The sequence below is a fragment of the Enhydra lutris genome, unplaced genomic scaffold (assembly GCF_002288905.1).
Source record: "Enhydra lutris kenyoni isolate GAN:26980312 unplaced genomic scaffold, ASM228890v2 scaffoldscaffold6, whole genome shotgun sequence".
NCBI classification, from domain to species: domain Eukaryota; kingdom Metazoa; phylum Chordata; class Mammalia; order Carnivora; family Mustelidae; genus Enhydra; species Enhydra lutris.
Genome location: NW_019154090.1, coordinates 48,485,019 through 48,507,374, shown reverse-complemented (window position 1 = coordinate 48,507,374; position 22,356 = coordinate 48,485,019). Strand labels below are relative to the sequence as shown.

The following is a 22,356-nucleotide window of genomic DNA, read 5'->3' as shown; positions in this document are numbered from 1 at the left end:
GTCTTTCCTCTTTTTTTTTTTTTTTTAAAGATTTTATTTATTTATTTGACAGAGAGAGATCACGGTAGACAGAGGCAGGCAGAGAGAGAGAGAGGGAAGCAGGCTCCCTGCTGAGCAGAGAGCCCCACGCGGGACTCGATCCGAGAACCCTGAGATCATGACCCGAGCCGAAGGCAGCGGCCCAACCTGCTGAGCCACCCAGGCGCCCTCAGTCTTTCCTCTTAATGATACGTCTGCTTTCATTGTTAGTCACTAATCTAAAACTGTGAGTTTCTTCTCCCTAAGAGCACAGGAAAGGTGAAAGAAAAGAAATGGGGCTCACCCCTGTGATAAGAAACACCACCATATCTCTGCAGGCAAGTCGCACAGGATAGCACAGTAAGTGGAGAATTATGGCACGTTATTCCACATATCAGTAAGGATAATTATCATGGCTCTTTCTCTTCAAGGAGGTGGCTGAGCGGTTTGGTGGTGGTGGCCTTGCGCATTCACGCCAGACGCAGAGATGCAGATCTTCGTGAAAACCCTGATGGGCAAGACCATCACCCTCGAGTTTGACCCCAGCGACTCCATTGAGAATGTCAAAGCCAAAAATCCAAGACAAGGAGGGGATCCCCCTGACCAGCGGCATCTGATTTTTGCTGGCAAACAGTGGGAAGATGGCCACACTCTGTCAGATTACAATATCCAGAAAGAGTCCACCCTGCACTTGGTGCTTCGCCTCTGGGGTGGCATCATCGAGCCCTCCCTCCGCCAGCTGGCCCAGAAATACAACTATGACCAGATGATCTGCTGCAAGCGTTATGCTCCCCTGCACCCCCGCGCCGTCAACTGCCGCAAGAAGTGCGGCCACACCAACAACCTGCGCCACAAAAAGATCAAATAAGGCCCCTCCACCAGCTCTTCCTTTGTCCACAGGTGGCCTGCTGCCCGAGCCCCAAGGGCCTCAATAAAATTTCCCTTTCATTGGGGGGAGTGAAGGGTAATTAGCATGATATAATGCAAGCATTAAAGAGCAGCATCACTATGATTACCATTTGTTAGATGAATAAACTAAGGTTGAACAAGATAAACAATTTTGACTGATATCATTGGCTATTCTCCCTGTCAGAGTCCCACTCTTTCTCCTATGTCATGGCAGCCTAACTAGGAAAGAAAATAGAATAAATGGTGCCATCTAAACACGAAAAGTATGGATCCAAGGATCTTAATGGAAGAACTGGTAGAACATGTGAAGCAGAAGATTTCACACTTGTCTTTAAGGACATGACTAGAGCATTCCTTGGGGTAGTGTGGCTATCATGGTGAGGAACTGACCATTCTGGCATCACCATAAACATCCTCTGCTGTCTTGAGGTTTAGCTCTGCCTACCAAACTTGATGTTCCAGGTAGCAGGCTGATACCCACACCCCCAGCCTCAGCAAGCTCTTGCATCCCTCGTCTGAGCTACAAACAAGATATAAATGTTTTAATAGCTCATCTCTACTTGTTCCATTTTCCTGTTACATTTTCAGCTTCTAGTTGGCAGTATCATGTCTGTTATAGCTAGTTAGTAGCTTCTGAATGAATGTACCTAAAACAAGTCTTAGCATATAGCAGGTACTTACTTGATAAAGACCCCACTGTCATTGGGTGACTGCATGTACCATGGACACAACAATGCTCCCAAAGTGAAATTTCCAGGACATGTCAGGACATCTATGGACATCAGGACATCTATGGACAGAGCACCTTGGACTTCAGATTTGATAGCTTGCTTTGAGAATTTGTCCTGAACATCACTGGTTGGACAAGGATATGACCATGGCCCAGCTGCAGGTTTAACACATTATTCAATGAGCTGTTTTCTGAAGAACACAAAGGACTGTTGTCTGGGAATCTGCTTATATAAGTGAGCCAATTAATGAGGGTTAAGACTTCAATAGGACCTCTGTCATAGTCTCCTAGGAGACATCTTCTGAAGCCATGGGACCTTGTGTAAAAATACACCAGCTCTTTTGAAAGCTCTTCGAATGCAGCCTCAAGCTTAAAGTACTAACCTCTGGAAGGAGCAATATGCTTTCTGATTAACACAGGAGTTTTCCAATAAATTTTACCCAAAAGGAAGTGAAGGACAATGTTACATAGTTAACTTTTAAGTACTTTTTATGTGCAACATCATGTAATGGACAGAATGTTAAAGTGTAATGAAACACAAGTAGGAGATACCAATTACGTTTTAGGGCCTAGGATCTTTCTCTTTCTTTTTTTTTTTTCATGATCTTGATCAAAATAGACATGGAATGTGTACATACAGACATAACACTGACTATTTTCTAACATGTAAATCTGGGCCCAAAGCTGTTTTAGTCTACCCCTTGTTCTCTGACTATTTACTTCTGAGAGCATAAACAATTTAAATAACATATACATATCTAAATTTTCTTCACTGTAAAATGAATAGTTAATCAAGATCATCTTTTACATTCAATATATGTATTAATCTATTTAATAAACAGCAGCTCCTCTTCAGTGCAAGCCTTCCTCTAGGTACAAAGAGTAAAACAATAAACAAAATAGACATAATTTTATGGAAATCTAGTGATATAAATATCAAAATATAATGAATCCAAAACCAGTAAGACACAATAATACTAAATATAGATGCACCAAAAACAGAGCCTCAAAATATATTAAATAAAACAAAATCTGGTAGAGCTGAAAGGAGGAAAACACAAACCTAGAATTATATATGTCTTAACTACTGATAGAGGTATTAAACAGAAAATCAGCAAAGATTCAGAAGATATAAACAAGACAGACAACCAGCAGGATATAACAGACATATATACAACACTGTGTGCAACAGCTCTAGAATCTACAGCTTTTCAAGCACCTGTGGAACAATCACCAGAATAGGGCATTTACTGAGCCCAAAACCAACCTCAACAAATTGGGGATAATCTCATATATTTTCAGGTCATAATAAAAATGAAACCAAAAATTAATAACAGAAAGAAAATAAAAAATTTCTAAATACTTGGACATTAAATGGCACACTTTGCAAAAGTCAAAAAAAGCCAAAGAAGCAATGTTAAAGAAAATTTTAAAATATATAAAACTAAATAAAATAAAAATACAATGTATCAAAAAAAGAAAAAAACAACAAAAAAATAAAAAATACAATGTATCAAAATATATAAGTCTAAGAAAAAGTGCTGAGAAGAAATTTTTATTAAATTACAAAAGAATAAAATTTTAGATCAATAAGTTCTTACTTAATAAACTAGAAAAATTAAGGGACCTTGGCTGGCTCAATTGGTAGAGCATGTGACTCTTGATCTCAAGGTCATGAATTCAAGCCCCATGTTGGGCATGGAGCCTACTTAATAAATAAATAAAATTATTTAAAACAAACAAACAAACACTGAGAGCTACCAGGCTGGTTTAAGTCTAAAAGTCCAATCTTTGGGTGCCTGGGTGGCTCAGTGGGTTAAGCCCCTGCCTTCAGTTCAGGTCATGATCTCAGGTTCCTGGGATCAAGTAGAGCATCGGGCTCTCTGCTCAGCAGGGAACCTGCTTCCCCCTCCCCCTCTGCCTGCCTCTCTCACTACTTGTGATCTCTATCTCTGTCAAATAAATAAATAAAATCTTTTTAAAAATAAATAAATAAATAAACTAGAAAAATAAGAGCAAAATGAACCCAAAGAAAGGAAGTATTAAAGACAAAAATTGAAATTAGTGGAATTGAAAATAAGAAAAGAATAGAGAAAAGCAATGAAAAATCAATAATATTGGTAAATCTCTAACAAAACAAAGAGAGAAAAAAAAACACAGAAGAGACACAAATCACCAATACCAGGAATCAAGTAGTAGATATCCCTACAGACCTAATCCATTAAAAGAATTCTAACAGGGGCTCCTGGTAGCTCATTGATTAAAACAGGTGCCTTTGGCTTAGGTCATGATCTCAGGGTCCTGAACTTGAGTTCCATATCTGGCTTCCTGCCCAGCAGGGAGTCTGCTTCCTTCTTTCTTTCCTTTTTTTTTTTTTTTTTTAAGAGATTGTAAATATTTTTTCCGTGTCTGTTACCATTTCCATGTCTTCTTTGGAGTTCATGTCTTCTGTCCATTTTTTTTATTTGATTATCTGTTTTGGGGGTGTTGAGTTTGAGAAGTTCTTTATAGATCTTGGATATCAGCCCTTTATTTGTAATGTCATTTGCAATTATCTTCTCCCATTCCATGGGTTTCCTCTTCATTTTGTTGACTGTTTCCTTTGCTGTGCAGAAGCTTTTTATCTTGATGAAGTACCAAAAGTTCATTTTCACTTGTTTCCCTTGCCTTTGGAGACCTTTTTTTTTTTTTTAAAGATTTTATTTATTTACTTGACAGAGAGAGATCACAAGTAGATGGAGAGGCAGGCAGAGAGAGAGAGAGAGAGAGAGAGAGAGGGAAGCAGGCTCCCCGCTGAGCAGAGAGCCCGATGCGGGACTCGATCCCAGGACCCTGAGATCATGACCTGAGCTGAAGGCAGCAGCTTAACCCACTGAGCCACCCAGGCGCCCTGGAGACCTTTCTTGAAAGAAGTTGCTTTGGCCAATTTTGAAGAGGTTACTGCCTATGTTCTCCTCTAGGATTTTGATGGATTCTTGTCTCGCATTGAGGTCTTTCATTCATTTCGAGTTTATCTTTATATATAGTGTAAGTGAATGGTCTGGTCTCATTCTTTTGTATATAGCTCTCCAATTTTCCCAGCATCATTTATTGAAGAGACTATTTTTTTCCCCACTGGATATTTTTTCCTGCTTTGTCAAAGATTATTTGACCATAGAGTTGAGGGTCCATATCTGGGCTCTCTATTCTGTTGCATTGGTCTATGTGTCTGTTTTGTGCCAGTACCATGCTGTCTTGTTGATCAAATCTTTGTAATATAGCCAAATTCAGGCAACATGATGTTCATCATTATTAGCCATCAGGAAAATTCAAATCAAAACCACATTGAGATACCACCTTACTCAAGTTAGAATGGCAAAAATTAACAAGGCAAGAAACAACAAATGTTGGAGAGGATGTGGAGAAAGGGGAACCCTCTTACACTGGTTGTGGGAATGCAAACTGGTATAGCCACTTTGGAAAAGAGTGTGAAGTTTCCTCAAAAAGTTAAAAATAGAACTACAGTATGAGCCAGGAATTGCATTACTGGGCATTTACCCCAAAGATAGACAGACATAGTGAAAAGAAGGGCCATATACATCCCAATGTTCATAGCAACAGTGTCCACAAAGGCCAAACTGTGGAAAGAGCCAAGATGCCCTTCAACAGATGAATGGGTAAAGAAGATGTGGTCCATATATACAACAGAATATTGCTCAGCAATCAGAAAGGATGAATACCCAGCGTTTGCATCAACATTGATGGGATTGGACATTATGCTGAGTGAATTAAATCAAGCAGAGAGAGTCAATTATTATATCGATTCACTTATTTGTGGAACATAAGGAATAACATGGAGGATATTAGGAGAAGGAAAGGAAAAATGAATTGGGGGAAATTGAGGGGGAGACAAGCTATGAGGGACTATGGATTCTGAGAAACAAACTGAGGGTTTTAGAGGGAAGGTGGGTCATGGGATGGGTTGGCCCAGTGATGTGTATTAAGGAGGGCATGTATTGCAGGGAGCACTGGGTGTTATACACAAACAACAATCTTGGAACACTACATCAAAAACTAATAATGTACTGTATGGTGACTAACAGAATAAAAATATATATAAAAAAGGGATTGTAACAGAATTTTATGAATGAATTTATGCTCATAAATTTCACAATTTAGAAGAAATGGACCAATTCTGCTAAAACCACTAACTACCAAAACTAGCAAAACTCAACCAACATAAAACAGAAAACAATTAAAGAGATTAAAATTATAATATAAACCCCCCCTTTAGGAGATCTGCAGATTAAGACTGATTTACTAGACTCTCATAACAAACATCTGAAGAAGAATGAATAGTAATTTTACACAAATACAAGGACAGTACAAAGTAAGAAACCACAGACCAATAACTTTCACTACCTTAGATACAAAACTCTTCCATAGAGTACAGACATACCCCCTCTTATTGTGCTTTGCTTTATTCCTCTTTACAAAATTTGTGGTCTATATGTGGGTTTATTGGTTTCTTACAAATTGAAGGTTTATAGCAACCATGTGTGTAGCAAGTTTATCAGAACCATTTTCCAAAAGCACATGCTCACTTCGTGTCTCTATCACATGTTTAACATTCTCACACCATTTCAAACTTTTCATTAGTATTATATTGGCTCTAGTAATCTGTATTCAGTGATCTTGATATTACTATCGTAACTGTTTTGTGGCACCATGAACTGTGTCTGTTCTAGGATGGCGAACTTCATCAATAAATGTTTTGTGTGTTCTGACTGCTCTACCATCAAGCCATTCCCATCTCCATCCCTCTACTCAGGCTTCCCTATTACCTGAGACAGAATAATACTGAAATTATGTCTGTTGATAACCCTACAATGGCTTCCAGTATTCAACGGAGAGCAAAAATTCCATGCTTCTTGCTTTAAATCAAAAGATAAAATTATTAATCTCAGTGAAAATGGCATGAGAAAACCTGAAATAGACTGAAAGCTAGGCCTCTTGTGTGAAAAGTCAAGTTGCCAATGCAAAAAAAAAAAAAGTTCTTGAAGGAATTCAAAAGTGCTACTCCACTAAACATACAAATGATAAGAAAGTGAAACAGCTTTTTGCTGATGTGGATAAAGTTTTAGCAGTCTTGATAGAATATCAAACCAGCCACAATATTCACTTAAAGCAAAAAGTCTAATCCAGAGCAAGCTCTTAACTCTTCAATTCTGGGAAGGCTGAGAGAGGTGAGGAAGTTGCAAGAGAAAAGTTTGAAGCTGCAGAGGTTGGTCCAAGAGGATTAAGGAAAGAAACCAACCTCATAACACAAAAGTACAAGGTGAAGCAACAAGTGGTGATGTAAAAGGTGCAGCACATTTCCAGAAGATTGAATTAAGATAATTAATGGAGGGGGGGCCTGGGTGGCTCAGTGGGTTAAGCCTCTGCCTTCGGTTCAGGTCATGATCTCAGGGTCCTGGGATCGAGCCCCACATCGGGCTCTCTGCTCAGCAGGGAGGTTGCTTCCACCTCCCTCTTTCTCTCTGCCTACCTCTCTGCCTACTTGTGATCTCTGTCAAATAAATAAAATCTTAAAAAAAAAAGATAATTAATGGAGGTGGCTACACTCAACAACAGATTTTGAATCTAAATAAAAGAACCCTATATTGGAAGGAGATGCCAAAAAGGACTTTCATAACTAGAAAGAAGTTAGTGTCCAGCTTCAAAGATTCAAAACAAGTGGACACTTTCGTGGTGGCTAATGCAGCTGGTGACCTTAAAAGGAAGTCAATGTGGGGCACCTGGGTGTCTCAGTTAGTTAAGTATCTGCCTTTGACTCAGGTCATGATCCTGGAGTCTGGGTTCAGCCCCTCTTTGGGCTCACTGCACAGTGAGGAGTATGCTTCTCTCTGCTCCTTTCCCCCCTCCCCACTCATGAGCGCTCTCTCTCTCTCTCTCTCTTAAATAAATAAATAAAATATTTTAAAGAATAAAGTCAATGTTCTCCCATTCCGTGGGTTGCCTCTTTGTTTTGTTGACTGTTTCCTTTGCTGTGCAGAAACTTTTGATTTTGATGAAGTCCCAAAAGTTCATTTTCGCTTTTGTTTCCTTTGCCTTTGGAGACATATCTTGAAAGAAGTTGCTGTGGCTGATATCTAAGAGGTTACTGCCTATATTCTCCTCTAGGATTTTGATGGATTCCTGTCTCACGTTGAGGTATTTTATCCATTTTGAGTTTATTTTTGTGTACAGTGTAAGAGAATGGTTGAGTTTCATTCTTCTACATGTAGCTGTCCAGTTTTCCCAGCACCATTTATTGAAGAGACTGTCTTTTTTCCACTGTATATTTTTTCCCATTTTGTCGAAGATTATTTGCCCATAGCGTTGAGGGTCCATATCTGGCTCTCTACTCTGTTCCACTGGTCTATGTGTCTGTTTTTATGCCAGTACCATCCTATCTTGGTGATCACAGCTTTGTAGTAAAGCTTGAAATCAGGTAACGTGATGCCCCCAGTTTTATTTTTGTTTTTCAACATTTCCTTAGTGATTCAGGGTCTCTTCTGATTCCATACAAATTTTTGGATTATTTGCTCCAGCTCTTTGAAAAATACCAATGGAATTTTGATCGGAATGGCATTAAAAGTATATATTGCTCTAGGCAGTATAGACATTTTAACAATGTGTTCTTCCAATCCAAGAGCATGGAATGGTCTTCCATCTTTTTGTGTCTTCTTCAATTTCTTTCATGAGTGTTCTGTAGTTCCTCGAGTACAGATCCTTTACCTCTTTGGCTAGGTTTATTCCAAGGTATCTTACGGTTTTTGGTGCTATAGTAAATAGAATTGATTCTCTAATTTCCCTTTCTGTATTTTCATTGTTAGTGTATAAGAAAGCCACTGATTTCTGTACGTTGACTTTGTATCCTGCCACGTTGCTGAATTGTTGTATGAGTTCTAGTAGTTTGGGGGTGGAGTCTTTTGGGTTTTCCATATAAAGAATCATGTCATCCGCGAAGAGAGAGAGTTTGACTTCTTCATTGCCAATTTGGATACCTTTTATTTCTCTTTGTTGTCTGATTGCTGTTGCTAGGACTTCTAATACTATGTTGAACAAGAGTGGTGAGAGTGGGCATCCTTGTCGTGTTCCTGATCTCAACAGGAAGGCTGCAAGCTTTTTCCCATTGAGGATGATATTTGCTGTGGGTCTTTCATAGATAGATTTTATGAAGTTCAGGAATGATCCCTCTATCCCTATACTTTGAAGCGTTTTAATCAGGAATGGATGCTGGATTTTGTCAAATGCTTTTTCTGCATCAATTGAGAGGACCATGTGGTTCTTCTCTCTTTTCTTATTAATTTGTTCTATCACATTGATTGATTTGCAAATGTTGAACCATCCTTGTAGCCCAGGAATGAATCCCACCTGGTCATGGTGGATAATCTTTTTAATGTGCTGTTGGATCCTGTTTGCTAGGATCTTGTTGAGAATCTTAGCATCCATATTCATCAGTGATATTGGTCTGAAATTCTCCTTTTTGGTAGGGTCTTTGCCTGGTTTGGGGATCAGGGTAATGCTGGCTTCATAGACAGAGTCTGGAAGTTTTCCTTCTGCTTCAATTTTTTGAAACAGCTTCAGGAGAATAGGTGTTATTTCTTTGAACGTTTGGTAGAATTCCCCAGGGAATCCATTAGGTCCTGGGCTCTTGTTTTTTGGGAGGTTTTTGATCACTGCTTCAATCTCATTACTAGATATCGGTCTACTCAGGTTGTCAATTTCTTCCTGGTTCAATTTTGGGAATTTATAGTTTTCCAGGAATGCATCCATTTCATCTAGGTTGCTTAGCTTATTGGCATATAACTGTTGATAATAACTTCTGATGATTGTTTCTACTTCCTTGGTGTAAGATGTGATCTCTCCCTTTTCATTCATAATTTTATGAATTTGGGATTTCTCTCTTTTCTTTTGGATTAGTGTGGCCAATGGTTTATCGATCTTATTGATTCTTTCAAAAAAACAGCTTTTAGTTTCATTGATACGTTCTACTGTATCTCTGGTTTCTACCTCATTGATCTCAGCTCTAATCTTGATTATTTCCCTTCTTATGTGTGGAGTTGGATTGATTTGTTGTTGATTCTCCAGTTCTTTAAGGTGTAGAGATAGCTGGTGTGTTCTGGATTTTTTCAATTTTTTTGAGGGAGGCTTGGATGGCTATGTATTTCCCCCTTAGGACCACCTTTGCTGTATCCCATAGGTTTTGGAATGGCAATACAGACAAAAGGTTGATATCCAGGATCTATAAAGAACTCCTCAAACTCAACACACACAAAACAGATAATCATATCAAAAAATGGTCAGAAGATATGAACAGACACTTCTGCAATGAAGACATACAAATGGCTATCAGACACATGAAAAAATGTTCATCATCACTAGCCATCAGGGAGATTCAAATTAAAACCACATTGAGATACCACCTTACACCACTTAGAATGGCCAATATTAGCAAGACAGGAAACAACATTTGTTGGAGGGGATGTGGAGAAAGGGGAACCCTCTTACACTGTTGGTGGGAATGCAAGTTGGTGCAGCCACTTTGGAGAACAGTGTGGGGAGATTCCTCAAGAAATTAAAAATGGAGCTTCCCTATGACCCTGCCATTGCACTACTGGGTATTTACCCCAAAGATACAGATGGAGTGAAAAGAAGGGCCATCGGTACCCCAATGTTGATAGCAGCAATGGCCACGGTCGCCAAACTGTGGAAAGAACCAAGATGCCCTTCAACGGATGAATGGATAAGGAAGATGTGTTCCATATACACTATGGAGTATTATGCTTCCATCAGAAAGGATGAATACCCAACTTTTGTAGCAACATGGACGGGACTGGAAGAGATTATACTGAGTGAAATAAGTCAAGCAGAGAGAGTCAGTTATCATATGGTTTCACTTATTTGTGGAGCATAACAAATAGCATGGAGGACAAGGGGAGATGGAGAGGAGAAGGAAGTTGAGGGAAATTGGAAGGGGAGGTGAACCATGAGGGACTATGGACTCTGAAAAACAATCTGAGGGTTTTGAAGGGGTGGGGAGTGGGAGGTTGGGAGAACCAGGTGGTGGGTATTGGAGAGGGCATGGATTGCATGGAGCACCGCGTGTGGTGCAAAAACAATGAAAACTATTATAAATTTTAAAAATTAAAAAAAAACACATGTAAAAAAAAAAGAATAAAGTCAATGTTTATTTACCATTCTGAAAATCCTGGGACTTTCAGAATTATGCTAAAACTATTCAGTCTGTGCTCTCCATGTGGAATAACAGAGCATGAATGACTGTATGTCTATTAATATCTTGGTTTACTGGATATTTTAAGTAAACTGTAGATACCAACTGCCAGAAGAAAAAAAGATTCTTCTCAAAATATGACAGATCACCAAAAATTAACCAGACTATCCAGGAGCCCTGATAGAGATGTACAATGAGATTAATGTTGTTTTCATGCCTGCTAATGCAACATCTACTCTGCAGCCCATTCATCAAGGGGTAATTTCAACTTTTTTATTTTATTATTTGATGAATGTTTCATTTTATTATATTACCATAGATAGTAATTTCTCTGATGGGTCTAGGCAAAGAAAATTGAAAAGCTCCTGGAAAGCTTTACTGCTCTAGATGTCATTAAGAAAATTCATGATTCATAGGAAGAGGTTAAAATATCAACATGAAGAGGAGTTTAGAAGAAGTTGATTCCAACCCTTCTGGATGACTTTGAGGGGTTCAAGACTTCAGTGGGTGAAGTAATTTCACATGTGGGTGAAATAATAAGAGAATTAGAACATTAAAAGTGGAGCCTAAATATTGAATGAATTATACAATTTCATGATAAAATTTGGATGGATGAGAAGTTGCTTCTTATGGATAAGGAGAGAAAATGGTTTCTTGAGATGGAATCCGACAGGTGAAGATGTTGTGAAGATTGTTGGAATGCCAACAAAGGGTTTAGAATATTGCATAAACTTAGTTGATAAGAAAATGGCAGGGTTAGAGAGGATTGTTTCCAATTTTGAAAGATTTTTCTACTGTAGGTTATATGTTATCAAACAACACCACACATTATAGAGAAACTTTATTTTTAAAAGAATCAAATGAATTGACAAATGATTATTATTTTATTTTTAATAAATGCCACAGCCCCCCAGCCTTCAGAAACCACTGCCCTGATCAGTCAGCAACTATCAACATCAAGGCAAAACTCTTCGTCATCCAAAAGATTATGACTCACTTAAAACTCATTTGATGGTTAACAGTTTTTAGTAGCATAATATTTTTGATTAAGGCATGTATATTTTCTTCTTAGACATAATGCCATTGCACATTTATAATGCCAGTGTGGTGTAAATATAATTTTATAAGTACTGGGAAACAAACCAAAAAAAATTTCTTGACTCACCTTGTTGTGTTACTTACTTTATTGTAATGGTCTAGAACTGAACCCACATCTGTAAGGTATGCCCATATTAGCATATTTTACTCAACAATGTGGAAAAAAGTATTCACCTTGAACAAATGGGACTAATCCCTGAGATGCAAAGTGATTGAACATTTGAAAATTAATCAGCATAATCCATTGTATCAACAGGTTAACAAACAAAAATTATGTGATTATATCAACTGATGCACAAAAAATTGACAAAATATAACAGTGTTTCATAAGAAATTCTCTCAGCAAACTACAAGTAGAGAGAAACTTCATTAACTGGATAAAAATCATCTATTAAAATTTACAGCTAACATCATGCTGAAAAGTGAGAGACTGAATTGTTTCCTCTGTGTTGGGAGAGAGCAAAAGTATCTGCTTTAACAATACTTAGCCATCACAGAAATGGAAATTGCAGCTACTGCAGTAAGTCAGGAAAAGAAGTAAAATGCACACAAATTAGAAAGAGAAAAAACTACCCTTATTTGCAGATAATGTAAATGTCTATTTAAAAAATCTCAAGGAATCGAGAAACAAATATATAGATATATATAGATATATCATAATCTATATATCTATATATAATCTATATGTCTATAATCTATATACTTATATATAGATATATAATCTGTATATCTATAATAATCTATATATATCTAGATATATATCTAGATATACATGTATATATATATTTATATATATAAAAACAAACTAAAGATAACAAGGTAGTATAGCAAGTTTGCAAAATTCAAGATCAACACGCAAAAATTAATTAAATGCTAACAAGAAGTATATGCAAACCAAAATGACAAACAATGCCATTAACAATCACTTCAAAAAAATAGAAAGTGTAGGTATAGGGCACCTGGGTGGTTCGGCTCAGGTCATGATATCGGGGCCCTGGGACCGAGCCCCGCATCAGGCTCTCTGCTAAGCAGGGAGCCTGCTTCCTCCTCTCTCTCTACCTGCTTCTCTGCCTACCTGTGATCTCTCTGTCAAATAAATAAATAAAATATTAAAAAAAAAAGAAAAAGAAAATGTAGATATAAACGTAACTAAACACATTCAGGATGTGTCATCCAAAAACCACAAAATTGTTATGAAAGAAATTAATAAAAATAAGACTTAAACAAATGAAAATATATGCCACAAGCATGTATTGAAAGACTTGACACAGTAAAGATGTCAGTTTTCAACAAATCAACCTATACTTTTAATGTAATTCCCATCAAAATCGCAGCATATTTTTAAGTAGACTTATTGATATGTACTTCAATTACTACATATATAGTTCAATCATTTCTGGTACAGAATTTTACCATTAACACAAAAGTCTAATATTAAGACATACTCGATCACCTGAAAAGAAACCTAGAACCCATTACTTTCCGTTCCCCTTCTCCACTCCCAAGCCCTAATCTGTTTTCTATCACTCTGAACTTGACTATTTTGAACTTTTCAAATGTATGAAATCATGCAAAATGTGGTCTTTGGTGAATGGTCTTTATTAGCCTACCACAAGGTTTTCATGGTTTATCCAAGCTCTATCTTGTATCAGAACTTCATTTCTTTTTTTAGCTGAAAAATATCTCATTGCATGAAAACAATGCATTTTTTCTGGGTCCTATAATAACCATATGTTGAAATTTTTGAGAACCTGCCCAACCCATTTCCAATGCAACTACACATTTTTGAATTCCCACCAGTAATATACACCAGGATTCTAATTCTTCCACACCTTGCCAACACTTATAGTTTATGTATTTTTTACAATAACTGACATAATTAGTGTAAGTAGTGGTACACAATCATATTTTATGTGGTTTTCATTTTTATTTTATTTTTTATTACATTCACTTAGCCAACATATAGTACATTATTAGTTTTTTAAATTATTTTATTATGTTTAGTTAGCCACTGTATAGTACATAATTAGTTTCTGATATAGTGTTCAATGATTCATTACTTAAGTATAACACCCCGTGCTCACCACAACATGTTCCCTCCTTAATACCCATCACACTGTTACCCCATTCCTCCATCCTCCTCCCTTCTGTAACCCTTAATTTTTTTTCTCAGAGTCCAGACTCTCTCATGGTTTGTCTCCCTCTCTAATTTCTTCCCATTTAGTTTTCCTCCCTTCCCCTGTGGTCTCCTGAACTATTCCTTCTGTTCCACATATGAATGAAACCATACAATATTTGTCTCTCTCTGCTTGATTCATTTCACTGAGCATAATCCCCCCCCCAGTTCCATCTATGTAGATGCAAATAGTAGGTATTCATCCTTTCTGATGGCTGAGTATATTCCATTGTATATCTGAACCACATCTTCTTTATCTATTCATTTGTTGAAAGGAACCCAGCTTGGCGACCATCGCCATTGCTGCTATGAACATCGGGGTGCATGTGGCCCTTCTTTTCACTACATCTGTATCTTTGGGGCAAATGCCTAATAGTGCAATTTCTGGGTCATAGGGTAGCTCTATTTATAACTTTTTGAGGAACATCCATACTGTTTTCCAGAGTGTCTGTACCAGTTTGCATTCCCACCAACAGTGTGAGAGGGTTCCCCTTTCTCCACATCCTCACCAACATTTGTCGTTCCCTGTCTTGTTAATTTTTTTGCCATTCTAATTGGTGTAAGGTGGTATCAAATTGTGGTTTTGATTTGTATTTCTGTAATGGTTAATAATATAGAACATTTTCTCATGTCTCTGTTATCCATTTGTATGTCTTCTTTGAAGAAGTGTCTGCTCATGTTTTCTGCCTATTTATTGACTGGATTATTTGGGTTTTCTGGGTGTTGAGTTTGATAAGCTCATTATAGATCTTGGATACCAGCCCTTTTCCTATAATGTCATTTGCAAATATCTTCTCCCATTCTATGGGTTGCCTCTTAGTTTTGTTGACTGCTTTCTTTCCTGTGCAGAAGCTTTTTATCTTGAGGAAGTACCAAAAGTTCATTTTTGCTTTTTTTTTTCCCCCCCTCTTCTTTGGAGACCTGTCTTGCTGCGGCCAATTTCAAAGAAGTTACCGCTTATGTTCTCCTCTAGGATTTGACAGATTCTTGTCTCACATTGAGGTCTTTCACCCATTTTGAGTTTATTTTTGTGTATGGTATAAGACAATGATCTAGTTTCATTCTTTTGCATGTAGCTGTCCAGTTTTCCCAACACCATTTATTGAAGAAAGTGCCTTTTTTCCATTGTATATTCTTTCTTGATTTGTCAAAGATTAGTTAGTTGACCATAGAATTGAGGGTCCATATCTGGGCTCTCTATTCAGTTCCATTAATCTATGTGTCTGTTTTTGTGCCAATACCATGCTGTCTTGATGATCACAGCTTTGAAATCAGGCATTGTGATGCCCCCAGCTTTGGTTTCCTTTCCCAACAATTCCCTGACAATTCAGGATCTTATCTAGTTCCACACAAATTTTAGGATTGTTTGTTCCAGCTCTGGGAAAAATGTCAGTGTATTTTGATAGGGATTGTATTGAAAGTGTAGATTACTCTGGACAGCATAGACATTTTCACAATGTCTATTCTTTCAATACTTTAGCATGGAATGTTTTCCCATCATTTTATGTCTTACTCCATTTCTTCCATAAGTATTCTACAGTTACTAGAGTATAGATCCTTTACATCTTTGGTTAGTTTTATACCTATGTATCTTATGGTTATTGGAGCTATTGAGAAGGAAATAAATTCCTTAATTTCTCTTTTATCAATCACATTTTAAGTGTGTAGAAATGCAACTGATTTCTGTGCATTGATTTTGTATCCTGCCATGTTGCTGAATTGTTTCATGAGTTCTAGTAACTTGGGGGTGGAGTCTTTTGGGTTTTCCACATAAAGTATCAAGTTATAACTGAAGAGAGAGAGTTTGACTTCTTTGTAAATTTGAATGCATTTTATTTCTTTTTGTTGTCTGATTGCTGAGGCTAGGACTTCTAGTACTATGGTGAACAAAACTGGTGAAAAGTGGACAGTCCTGTCATGTTATCAACCTTAAAAGAAATGAACAAAATTGGTGAAAAGTGGACATTCCTGTCATGTTATTGACCTTAAAAGGAAAGTTCTCATTTTTCCCCATTGAGAATGATATTCACTGTATGCTTTTCATAGATGGCTTTTATGGTATTGAGGTATGTTCCCTCTATTGGTACATTCTGAAGAGTTTTAATATGGAAAGGATGCTGTATTTTGCCAAATGCTTTTTCTGCATTATTTGAGAGGATCATATAGTTCTTGTCTTTACTTTTATTAATGTGCTCTATCATGTTGATTGATTTGCAAATGTTGAACCACTGTGAATCCCAAGAATAAATCCTACCTGGTAGTGATGGATAATCCTTTTAACGTAATGTTGGATCCCTTTGGCTAAGAACTTGTTGAATATTTTGGCATCCATGTTCATCAGGGATATTATATTGGTCTTTAATTCTCCTTTTGGATGGAGTCTTTGCCTGGTTTTGGGTCAGGGTAATGTTGGCCTCACAGAATGAGTTTGGAAGTTTTCTTTCTATTTCTATTTTTTGAAACAGCTTCAGAAAAACAGGTATTATTTCTTCTTTAAATGTTTGGTAGAACTCCCCTGAGAAGCTATCTGGCCCTGTGCTCTTGTGTTTTGGGAGGTTTTTAATTACTGCTTCAATTTCGTTACTGGTTATTGGTCTGTTCAGGTTGTCTATTTCTATCTGTTTCAGTCTGGGTAGTCTATAAGTTTTCAGGAAGACATCCATTTCTCCTTCCATTTCTTCTTAATTTGTTGGTACATAGCAGCTGGTAATAATTTCTAATAATTGTTTCAATTTCCTTGGTGTTAGTCATGATCTATTCCCTTTCATTCATGATTTTATTGATTTGGGTTCTTTCTCTTTTCTTTTGGATAAGTCTTGCCAGAGTCTTATTATCAATCTAATTAATTCTTTTTTTTTAATTTTTTCAGTGTTCCATGTTTCATTGTTTATGCACCACACCCAATGTTCCATGCAATATGTGCCCTTCTTAATACCGAACACCAGGCTCACCCATCACCCCAACCCCCTCCTTTCCAAAACCCTCAGTTTGTTTCTCAGAGCCCACAGTCTGTCATGGTTCCTCTCTCCCTCCAATTTCCCCTAACTCACTATTCCTTTCCTTCTCCTAATGTCCTCCATGTTGTTCTTCATGTTCCACAAGTAAGTGAAACCATATAATAATTTACTTTCTCTGCTTGACTTATTTCACTCAGCATAATCTCCTCCAGTACTGTCCATGTGACACTTGATTGTGAGACTGGTGAATTATAACTTTAGATAAGAGCTTTCAAAAGCAGCTAGGGGGAAGAGACTCCTAATGTACAGAGGAAGGTCCATCAGAATAACATCAGACCTGGGCACCTGGGTGGCTCAGTTGGTTGGGCTACTGCCTTCAGCTCAGGTCATGATCCCGGAGTCCTGGAATTGAGTCCTGCATCAGGCTCCCAGCTCCATGGGGAATCTGTTTCCCCCTCTGACCTTCTCACCTCTCATGCTTTCTCTCACTTTCTCTCTCTGAAATAAATAAATAAAATTTAAAAAAAAAAAAAGAATAACGTCAGACCTGTCCACAGAAACATGGCAAGCCAGAAAGGGCTGGGAGGACATATTCAGGGCAATAAATGAGAAAAACATGCAGCCAAGAATACTTTATCCAGCAAGGCTGACATTCAAAATGGATGGAGAGATAAAGAACTTCCAAGACCAGCATGGTTTAAAAGCGTATGTGACCACCAAGATGGCACTACAAGAAATATTAAGGGGGGAGAGGAAGTTCTATAAAAGAAGAAAGAACCCAAGAGTGACATAGAACAGACATTTTACAGAGACAATCTATAGAAACAAGGACTTCACAAACAACATGATGTCAATAAAAACTTATCTTTCAATAATCACTCTCGACATGAACGGCCTAAATGCTCCCATAAAACAGCACAGGGTTGCAGACTGGATAAAACAACAGGACCTGTCCATGTGCTGCCTATGAACTTATTAATTCTTTCAAAGAACCAGCTTCTAGTTTGTTGATCTGCCATTGATCTCTGCTCAAATATTTGTTATTTATCTTCTCCTGCTTGGTTTGGGCCTTATTTGCTGTTCTTTCTCCAGGTTCTTTAAGTATAAGTTTAGCTTATGCATTTGGGATTTTTCTAATTTTTTGAGAGAGTCTTAGATGGCTATGTTTTCCCCCCTTAGGATCACTTTGCAGTATCCCATAGATTTTGGATTGATTTAGTATTTTCATTTAGTTTCCATGATTTAGTTAAGTTCTTTAATTTTAATTTTCTTTAACTTTCTTTAATTTTCATTAGTTTCCATGGTTTCATTAGTTAAGTTCTCCCTTAATTACTTGGTTGACACAAACATTCTTGAGCAGGGTAGTCTTTAGCTTCCAAGTGTTTGAATTCCTTACAAATTTCTTCTTGTGACTGAGTTCCAGTTTCAAAGCACTGTGGTCTTAAAATATGCAGGGAATAATCTCAATCTTTTGTTATCATTTGAGACCTGATTTGTGACCCTGTATGTGATCTATTTTGGAGAATGTTCCATAAGAACTAAAGAAAAATCAGTATTCTGTTGTTTTAGAGTGCAATGTTCTCTCTATATTTACGAAGTCCATCTGGTCCAATGTGTCCTTCAAACCTCTTTTTTTTTTTTTTTATCTTCTGCTTTGATGATCTGTCTATTGCTGAGAGTGGAATGTTGAGGTCTCCTACTATTAATGCATTATTATCAATATGATTCTTTATTTTGGTTAGCAGCTGGCTTATGTAGTTGGCTGCTCCTATGTTGGAGGCATAGATATTTACAATTGTTAGATCTTTTTGCTGGATAGACCTTTTAAGTATGATGTAGTATCCCTCCACATCTCTTACTATAGTCTTTGGTTTAACATCTAATTTGTCTGATATGAGAATTGCTACCCAGCTTTCTTTTGAGGTCCACTGGCATGATAAATTATTCTCCATCCCCTCACTTTCCATCTGGAGGTGTCTTTATGTTCAAAATGAGTCTCTTGTAGATAGCATATGGGTGGGTCATGTCTTTTTATCCAATCTTGTGCCATTTCATGGGAGCATTTAGGGCATTCACATTGAGCATAACTATTGAAAGATATGAATTTAGTGCCATCATATTGCTTGTAGAGTCCCTGTTTTTATAGTTTGACTCTGTAGATTTCTAGTATATATTATGCTTGAGGTCTTTCTTCTTTTACAGAATCAACCTTAATATTTCTTACATGGCTGGCTTGGCGGTCACATATTCATTCAGTTTCTGCTGATCCTGGAAGCTCTTTATCTCTCCATCCATTCTGAATGACAGTCTTGCCAGATAAAGTATTCTTGGCTGCATGTTCTTCTCATTCAGCACCCTGAATATGTCTTGCCATCCTTTTCTGGCTTGCCTGGTCTTTGTGTATAGGTCTGATGTTATTCTGATGTTCTTCCCTATATGTAATAAATCACTTCCCCCTAGCTGCTCTCAGGGTAGCTTCCTTGGCTATAAGATTTGCAAGCTTCACTATTATATGCCATGGTGTTGGTCTATTTTTATTGAATCTTGCGAGGGGTCCTCTCTGCCTCTTGGACAAGAATGCTTGTTTCCTTCCCCAGATTAGGCCAGTTCTCAGCTACGATTTGCTCAATATATACTTTCTAGTCCTCTCTCTCTCTCTCTCTCCATCTCCACCCCTTGGTGATCCCAATAATTCTGACACTGGAACATTTCATGGAGTCATTCATGTCTCTAAATCTGTTCTCATGGACTTCTTGCTGCTTATCCCTATACTCCTTGACTTTCTTCTTTTCTATCATCTTATCTTCTAACTCACTAATTTATTCCTCTGCCTCATTTACCCTGTATGTTAGCGTATCCAGTTGAGAATGTATCTCTTTCATAACATTTTTAAATTTGGCTTGATTAGCTTTCATTTTTGTCCTTAGAGATTCTGGATTGTTGGCAATGCTTTTCTCAAGCCTAGATATTGACTTCATAATTGTTACCTTGAAGTCTATCTCTGACATCTTGTTTATATCCATGTTCATTAGATCTGTGGCAGAGGCCATGATCTCTGGTTCTTTTCTTTGTTGGGAATTCCTCCCCCTAGTCATTCTGTTGAGGTACAGTTGAGGGAATATACAGAGTCCAAAACAACAACCATGACTGGAACAAAATGCGCCTAAAAAAAAAATCCAAAGTGGTCAAAAAGTACCACAGATACACCATCAAAGCCAATATGCTCCAATAATAATAATAATAATAATAATAATAATAATAATAGAGAAAAGAGAAAAAAGGGGGGAGCATGGAGATGGGGAAAGAGATTATAATCTCTCAGGGTGGACATACAAGATGATCTGCCTGTTCCTGCTTGATTTTTGGTCTGTGTGTTAGAAGACGCTATATCCCAAAATGGCAAAGAAATCAGAACTTACATATATATCAAGATAAAATTGAATAGAGTGAAAATCGTGCAGTATGTGGTGTAATTCTATAAGACATGCATGTGTAAAAGAAAAGTTACAAAGTGACTTAAATACATAGTTTGGGAAATATGAATCTATTTGAAAGAGAAGCAGGGTTTAAAAAAAAGAATAAGAAAATCAACTAATAAAGAAATATAAAATCTTAGTCTGAATTACAAGCCAGTCGTGAGGAAACACCTGGAGCTCCCTATATCATTTTCCCCTGGTGTTATAGTTTTACAGTCCTGTTGGAAATAAGCTTAAGCTTATTCACCTGTTGTTCCAGTCTGTCTTCTGGGGGAAGGGCCTGCCTTCTCAGGTGTCTTTGTCTGGGTGGAGTTGTCCCACTCTTTGTCAGAGGAATGGGCTTAATATGAGCGAATTGGTTGTGGGGATTTTGTTCCCTGGAGTTGTTTTCTTCTCTCTAGAGGGTCAGAGCAAACATGGTCATGTAGGAATCTCCAGCCCAGAGCTGCAATGTCACAGTTCATCCCCCTCAACAGATCAGCGAGGTCATTCCGTCTCCACCTCTTCTTGTACCAAAGTCTACAGACTTGCACATCTTCTGGGGGAGGGGCCTGTTGCATTGATTCTCAAATGTCTTTGCCTTTGGCATAATTGTTCCACCCTTGCCTGGGGCTAGGCTAAGTAACCTGCTCCATTATGCTCTTTGTGGCTTTTGTTCCCTGAAGGCTTTCTGCACAGCTTTCCATGATTAGAATGAAAATGGTGGCCTCCCAGTCTCCAGCCCAGACCCAAGAGTGTGGGATCCCACTCCTCTGTGAGCCTTCAGAGAAAAGCATTCAATCACTTCCGTCTCCCTGCTCTCTAGCCACATTCAGTGCATGCTCCCATGTCACTCTTCTGGGAGAAGGAAGGGGGTTCTCCCTGGTTTTACCACTTGTTGAGCCCCTGCTTGAAGAGCAGGGGCCTACTTGTGTCATGGATCATGGTTTATGGCAACCCCCAACTGAGAACCCACTCTTGTGCTCACTTTCTGTGGCCAGCTTCCCTGCTCTGATACCTGGAAGTTCTGCCACACTCCGGCACCCCCAGTTTTCCTATAACCTCCCAGGATCCTGAGACCACACTGTTCCAGCGAGGGTTCCACCTCTTGTTTTGATGCCTGAGTGATATCCTTCAGCAGATCAGACTTCTAATAGTTCCAATTTTGTGTTCCCCTGCTCTATCAATTGCTGGTAGCCAGCTGACAGACTCTCCCTCCCCCTACAGTCTTGCCTTCCTATATATCTCCTTGGATTCACTTATGCACCTCTTACCTTGCAGAAAGTGGTCACTTTTCTGTTCATAGAATTGAAGCCATTCTTTTCTAATCTCCAGTTGAGTTCACAGATGTTAAGAATGGTTTGATAGCTATCTAGCTGAATTCCTGGGACCAGATGAAATTAAGGTCCTCCTCTGCCATTATGGACTCCTCCTCTTACTAATACTTCTTAAAGATTCATTTGAGATAGAAAGAGCACATGGGTGGAGAGGAGAGGGAGAGAGGGAGTGAGAGAGAATCTCAAGAAGACACCCTATTATTGAGCACAGACCCTTCATGATGTTTGATCTCACAACCCTGAGATCATGACCTGAGCAGAAATCAAGTCTGACACTTAACAGACTGAGCCACCCAAGTGCCACTGGTTTGCTAATATTTTATTGACAATTTTTGCATCAATGTTCATCGGGGATATTGGTTTGAGGTCCTCTTGTTTAGTGGAGTCTTTATCTGGTTTTGGTATCAGGGTAATGCT

The 22,356-nt window shown here is 38.0% G+C and overlaps 1 protein-coding gene across 2 annotated transcripts; it reads left to right on the top strand.

Annotated features, from left to right (window-relative positions):
- The first annotated feature begins 505 nt into the window (after positions 1-505).
- LOC111141316 (ubiquitin-60S ribosomal protein L40-like) lies at positions 506-886 on the top strand. 2 transcript variants are annotated; one of them, XM_022493774.1, is made up of 2 exons: positions 506-605; positions 693-886. In XM_022493774.1, exons 1-2 carry the CDS (start codon positions 506-508, stop codon positions 884-886), a joined length of 294 nt encoding a protein of 97 aa, XP_022349482.1. The 2 variants fall into 2 exon arrangements, with proteins under 2 accessions (XP_022349482.1, XP_022349481.1); XM_022493773.1 differs by having other exon boundaries at positions 506-886.
- Positions 887-22,356: the final 21,470 nt, after the last annotated feature.